This window comes from Sinohyriopsis cumingii, chromosome 3 (assembly GCF_028554795.1).
Source record: "Sinohyriopsis cumingii isolate HCF-2022 chromosome 3, ASM2855479v2, whole genome shotgun sequence".
Classification (NCBI taxonomy): Eukaryota; Metazoa; Mollusca; class Bivalvia; order Unionida; family Unionidae; genus Sinohyriopsis; species Sinohyriopsis cumingii.
The window spans coordinates 38,633,227-38,640,255 of NC_142963.1; the positions used below are offsets into that span (position 1 = coordinate 38,633,227).

Here is a 7,029-nt window from a genome sequence, read left to right on the forward strand (position 1 = left end):
GAAAGCTAACATTGAGAGTAGCAAGTTGAAACATTTCTCTAGGAAATTTTTCTAAATTGATACAGACGTTTGCTTGAAAATTATTCTTTATGATTGTTATGACGACCACAGTGTTAAATGCTTAAAGATGAAACCTATCACAAACAAATTAGTTTTGGATGGGAGTAATATTATGCAATGGAAATGAAAAGGAATAACAACATAGATGGAAAATGTTTATTTGACAGATACTATGAATGAAAAGGGTCAATATACAATGCTATTACTGTCCTCAAATGGTGATTTGCTTTGCTCAATAGTTCTAGGTGTCATTTCGAACGGCAGTTGATATGGACACAATGAGACTCACACTATACCTGTTCAAATATGGATTTAATCGGCCTGTTCTGTTTTGTTATATTAGTTTGATAGAAAGAAGGAACGATATGTAGAGAGACAGAATACTGGATAAATCCGATCTAATCAAAGTTCTTTTCTGTTTGTTATAATTGTACAATGCAGCCAATCCAAGAGCTGTCTTAACATGCGGTGCTTAGCTATCGGTACAGTTTATTTCACCCCGCAGAATGCTTATGTAGTGTTGCAAATGGTAGATGTGTCTATATTCGACAATATGAAAACGTCTGCTGCTGACCAGTACACCGATGCTGTTTACAGATCCTAAAAGAAAAATAACATAATGTACATTCTTATCTTTCTACCAATTTTTATATCGTTTTGCTTTTTGGATCTTTTGACAATCATTTATGTGTTTATATGAGCGATTTCCGATGTCCCTTGTTTATATGTGTTAAGTGACTTTCCGTTATGGACATTTCGTTATTTGGAAAGTTATTTTATCAATGAACCCCTTCCGTTTACAATTTGAAACTGTGTGCTGTTCACAGAAAATGCATCATTGTTAAACAAATAAGACATCATAATGAACAATAAACTCTTGGGAAATGTATCGATTATTCGGTTTCTTCTCAACCAAGGTATTCGTTGGTTTACTGAGTTATTTATGTTCGATTATCCTTTAAAATAAATGATTTACACAGGAACTGAGATGTCAGTTTAAATCAGTTATATTAATACCACTGAAATGTAATGAGACAATTCACTTGATTAGTGACAAATAAACGAGGCAGCATGTACCACTGATAAATAGTATATATATATATATATATATATATATATATATATATATATATATAGAACATACAAAATCAAAATCCTGCAATAACAAATTCTCTTACACATAAATAAGGGCCCATTTACATTTTACCGTTTTTAGTTTATTAAGCTCCACGTCAGCAAAATACCATACCCAACCAATCACGCCACTCAACACCAAAACTGAAAGAAAGCTCGAACTGTGTATATGATTCAATGGCAATGGAAATATAACTAAAGAGTTAAACAATTAAAGAATCAACACAAAATTGAACACCTTCTTAGTGTCATACTTAATACTCATAGCTCATGTTTGCTTTCAAAGTTAAGTATCTTACCGACAATAACATAATCCTCGTCGTCGCGCAATATGCCGCCACAGTCAGTGGCGTTCTGTGGAAATAACAGGGAGCCAATACCATTGTTCAAGGATAATTTATTCTGCTCTTCCTGAAGAGATAAATGTGAAATGCTGTTGAAAAGAATATGCCAAGTCTGCTCTTCTGTCTGGAGACTCTTCCAAAGAAAAGAGTTGGGATTTTCCATCCTATGACGGACTCTTGAATGGCTAATTCTTCTTCGCATGCAGAAGGAATAGTTGAATTATTGTTTGTATAGGCTAAAATATGTTTTCTTCAGACGCATGCCTTAGAATTATTCAATTATGATAATTATTTGGTACACAATGTTAATCCAGACATAATCAGTTGCATTTGAATATGTTTTAACAGGTAATGTATATTTTAGCTCATGATACAAAATATACATAAATACAAGACATAGCAATAACCATTCAATAACTGTATACTATATGGTCTTGTTTCATTGTACAATTGATATTGGTAAATCGATTTATTTTGTTTGTACCAGGTTCACACAGATTGGTCTGTGACAAGTGTCTGTGTGTGTGTGATTTGGATATTTAACTTAGCTTTAACAATTTTTCAGTCATGTCGCTACGATGTCTGCAGTGTGGCAGTTTATAGTGATGTCTAGCATTGGGGTATCATGCTGCAGATAATGTCCCACCCAGTCACATTATCCTGGCACCAGACCGACCAGTAATAACACTAACCTCTTAATGCTGAGCGCTAAGCGAGGCAGCTGTTAGCACCAGTTTTGTAAGTCTTTGGTATGACTCGGTCGGGGATCGAACCCACGACATCCCGCATTCGAGGAGGACGCTCTAACCACCAGGCCACAGGAGCAGTGTGCCAAGTGTCCCATTGTAGAAATATTTTTGATACCGTCATGCAGATGATATCTGCTGCAGCATGCCAGACAATATAGTTACTCGTGATTGAATTAGAATTAATATATTCTCTACCACAGTTCATTAGGCAGGGAATATTTGAGGCTGTAAGGTGAATATACACTATTCAAACAATTGTTCCTTTTGTCCCTATACTCAGTCAATAAGTTTTGATGCATGTGTTTTAAATCTAATAAATTGATTTCATTATCAAAATGAAACAGAAACTATATCTTTAGTTGCTACTTTTCGTTGTAGTCATTTCATAATTTAAACTTCAATATGTTGATTGACCAACCATTTAAAACAAACAAGTGATCTCTCTTAAATAAAACATTTAACTTTCTCATTTCATTCATTGATTTATAATTTCTAACCCACCCTAATCATAACATTGTCATCATCTTTGCGTTTCAAGCCTAACGGTACTTCAAAACGAATAAATGGGCAAGTGTGTTTTGTTCATCCAAAAAGAGTGATGTATTTCATAGTTTTCCGTGAGCACTGGACAATTTCGTAAATGTCCGTGACACTGAGACTTAATGGCATATTGTTACATCCTGTTTAAACTTTTTTATTATTAGAATCGGACACTGGATACATTGGATGTAGACGACAAAGTGATTACGTTTTATATATTTGTAGCCTTACATAAACCATTCATTTAAAGCAGACTATTCCAGTAACCTGAATATGTCAGTGAGGAGGCTCATTGTTTACACTGAAAACTTCCATTACGTTTGAAAAGCGAAGAAGATGACAATAAAAGGAACAGCTTGCTGACAATAGAATTAACACATTATTAGTCAATAAATAAAATTAGTATGTTTCGTGTACATTTTTAAACCTTGATTCTTTTTGCTTTCTAAATCGGTGCGGGTCTATAGGATGCCATGGAAGGATTGTGGTAGACGGAAACTCTATTTGAAAATATGTACATCACTATCATGGTATGACGTCATTTAACAGGATGGATGAACTGATTATTGCCTTCCGTTTGGTCGAACAATTATGGCGACGTTCAAGTTCAGATATCGAGGAGGCAAATATAATACAATGTTATCATTCTACAACGTTCAAGAAATGTATTTTCATGTGATCGCGGTGATATTGGTGAGTTCAGCATAATTGTAAGATCACCACGAGGTTATCACAGAAGTATGATATAAAAATGCAAATCTAAAGTGCAATGACTGGTTCAGGAGAATATCAACCAAATTCAATAATGATGAAAAGTGACAAGTACAGAAACTAAATCTTCTTCCAAGGGTCGGGAATGATTTTATTTTCTCATCAATTACATTCTTTCTGAATTTAAATATTTTGCGGAACTAAAATTATATTTTTACAATTCAAACTATGAATGATGTTCATAAAATCGAAATGTATAGAATTAATTATGAAGTTCCCAACGCAAACAATCAATTTTGGAAATTCTTAAAAATGCTTTCAGAATAATGTAAAAACAAGTACTACATCGCCATATTTTGAAAGAGAGAAAACGATCACAAAATCAATATAGACCAAGAAACGTATCATCCCATTAATATTATCTTTAGCTAATATGCAATTTGCAAATGATACAAACGTGAAAGTAATGTGAAGGACACAATTTAAAAACAATAGCAACCTACTCAAGAGACCACAATTTAGATGCGTATTTTGTACCCTATAACCATGCAAATATTACGTAAAATGGGTACACAAGGTGTACGTAGGCACTATTACAGGTATTTAGAACACATTTCCTTCTGCTGTTCAATTGAACTGTTTATTTGGTTGCTCTCCACTATCGGAATAATTAGACTATTGTTAAAGTAATAAATGTTCTCTTCATTTTGCATAATCTGTCCGTCATCATCAGAAATTGAATATAAGAAACAAAACTCAGCTAATGCTTGGGCGTATATGACTATTGGATTTATGTACTCACTTTGTATATCTTTTGCACATCTATCTCGTATCTTGTATATGGAACACTTTTTATCATGTCAGGTTCCCCACCTGAGACACGTGCTAGAACAACTGCAGTAGAGAAACAAAATTTTGTGATATAATTCCAAAGCTATGCATTAAAGCTCTCCAAATTTACCTATAATTACATATGTTGTAAATTCACTATGTTTATATTTATTATTATCGAATTTCATGTACATGTATGTATGTATGTATGCATGCATGCATGCATGTATGTATGTATGTATGTATGTGTGTGTGTGTGTGTGTGTATGTATGTATGTGTGAATGTATATTTTCCTTTTACAGAGATTTCATCCGGTTTATCACGTTAGCGATAATAAAACCTTAAAGTGATTGAAATATGATTAAAATACAAAATAATATAAAAGGAATACGTCAACTAATGTGTATAAATATAATGGAACATGAAATACACTATAACCATATAAACATATTTCTCGAGAAACAACAGCGTTGATATTTGTTTTGCGTTCCTTAGACGTTTGCTTATTGCTTCGTGATACAATGTAAATATGCAAGGTATATTTTGTTAAATTTGTAACATTACCTTTCAGGTAGAAACTACAAGGATCTAATGTATCTTCTGAAATTTTTAAAAAATTAATGCCAAAATTATTCGAGGATTTCAAGTTTGGCAACTTTTACTTACTCATACACATGAACCAATAAAAAAGTGTACCTACTAATAACAACTGTATCGGTTATACAACACCAACTTTTGATGCTGTTTTAATTTGATTCAAATTTGTATGGTAGTAAATACAGCGAAGTAGGCAAAAACCTCATAACCATAATTTGTATGAACGATATTTATGAGGTATCTGCACTAGTAAGAGCAACATCAGCAGATGTAGTGGTTGCCGTCATAATATTAGTATCAGTCTTCAGTATAAGAAGTAGCAGCATCTTTTGAATCTTTACCAAGACTACTACCACCACAAAACCCATCAAAAGTATTTCTGATTTTAGTATTCGTCTGAAAGTATGAAACCTTTTAACTATTACCAACCTGTGAATGGCATACACATGGATTTCTCAAGTGTCCAAGGTATGCACTGGCAGGCCAAGGTCACTTGGATAGCCACCAGCAGCACCAATAGAGAGTGTAGAAACATTGTAGACCTCTCCATAATACGATAACTTTAAGAAAGGAAGAATTTAATTATAACAAGTGCACATATATACTTATCTTCAGTGCAACAATAAGTTTAGAACCCTGTCTAATAATCAAAATAAGCATAAACAAATTCCCCCTCCCCATCAAATATAAAATAAATCAGTAAAACTATTAGACATAAAATTTACAAAATAAGTGCGATTTGTGTTGTTTTATGGGGTGTTATTTCAATACAAAACTAAAAGGGGAATAGGTTATACTGATTACATTTTTTAAATAATTAAGTTACAACCTTTTGTCTTGCAAATCAGCAATTCGTTAAACAATTTGAAAGAAGGAAATTGTATATTATTAGACTAATAAATTGCAGTTTTACCTTTCCCTGGTCGCAATAAATTGAAAGTTTGTTTACACAAGTCCACCTTCTACAAACACCTGCCGATCCAGCTTTGTGCCAAATAAAGATTTTAGCTTGCTTTTTATAGGGTACGCACCTCATGAAAGTGAAGATCTATAGGCTGAGAGGTCAATAAATAACCGTCGATGTTGAACTTGCTCCATTCAAACTATTACGTTTTCTTTCTTTTCTTCAGTGGACCAATTGCTAAACTCCACTATTTGATTGAAGTGAAGGGGTAATAACCTTGTTTACATTGTTCAATCATTCAGACATTTCCGACACCTAAATACACTACAATGAGATACAAGTGAACTAGATTATGCTATTTATCAAAGATACAATGGTGCAAATAAATATTTATTTTACATAAGATACACTATAGCTCATTGGCTAGGTAGACCTTCTATTTTTCCTTCCCTACTCCGGCTCTATCGCTTTCGCATTTGTTTATGCTTCAAGATATTCCAAACATTAAACAAGATGCAAAGACAGAAAATTGTAGGATGCATTTGCTCTGCTCTCTGATTATTTAAGGGACCACAAACGTCCATTTAGGATTTGCAATACACAGTTGTTAGATACGGTGACCTTGTCTAGACTGGAATCCTTTATCCAAATATGTCAACCTATTTGGCCATAGAAAGGTTTTGAAATGCATAATAGATATGTATAATACTCGAATTAGTATTTATTCAGAAGAGCACTTTCTTGTTCAAGTTCATATACTTTGTTTGCAATGTTTTGAGTTAGACTAAGTGAGAGGTCTTTTGAGCGAATGCAATTGTGGAAATCGAATTAACGTCGGACAAAAGCTCTTAAATAGTTAATGTAAATTTACACAGGCTTCTGGAATTGCAATAGTGTTGTTTTAAATTTCTGGAATTCTTTTAAAAGCGACAAACCATTGGGTGCCTAACCAACAGACGTGATTATGATGGTATTTTATATATAACGATTTGGTTTTCGATCACTGCTCAAACAGTTAGGTGACCGACTATATATTTTTCTTTCAGCATGATTTCTTTTTATGTATTTTTGAAGAATCGTGTTTTTTTAAAAACAGATTATGGAGCAAAAGGTTAAGCATACATTTTCCCTTAAAATGATAAAAATGTTACTTTCGAA

General features: G+C 33.2%; 1 protein-coding gene across 1 annotated transcript; it reads right to left on the reverse strand.

Moving 5' to 3' along the window:
* Positions 1–202: 202 nt before the first annotated feature.
* Positions 203–5,982, reverse strand: LOC149802721 (uncharacterized). The gene is made up of 5 exons (XM_089951301.1): positions 5,881–5,982; positions 5,397–5,527; positions 4,341–4,432; positions 1,494–1,605; positions 203–660 (listed from the first exon to the last, which is right to left on the reverse strand). Exons 2-5 carry the CDS (start codon positions 5,515–5,517, stop codon positions 533–535), a joined length of 453 nt encoding a protein of 150 aa, XP_089807427.1. The 5' UTR covers positions 5,518–5,527; positions 5,881–5,982; the 3' UTR covers positions 203–532.
* Between the last annotated feature and the right edge of the window lie 1,047 nt (positions 5,983–7,029).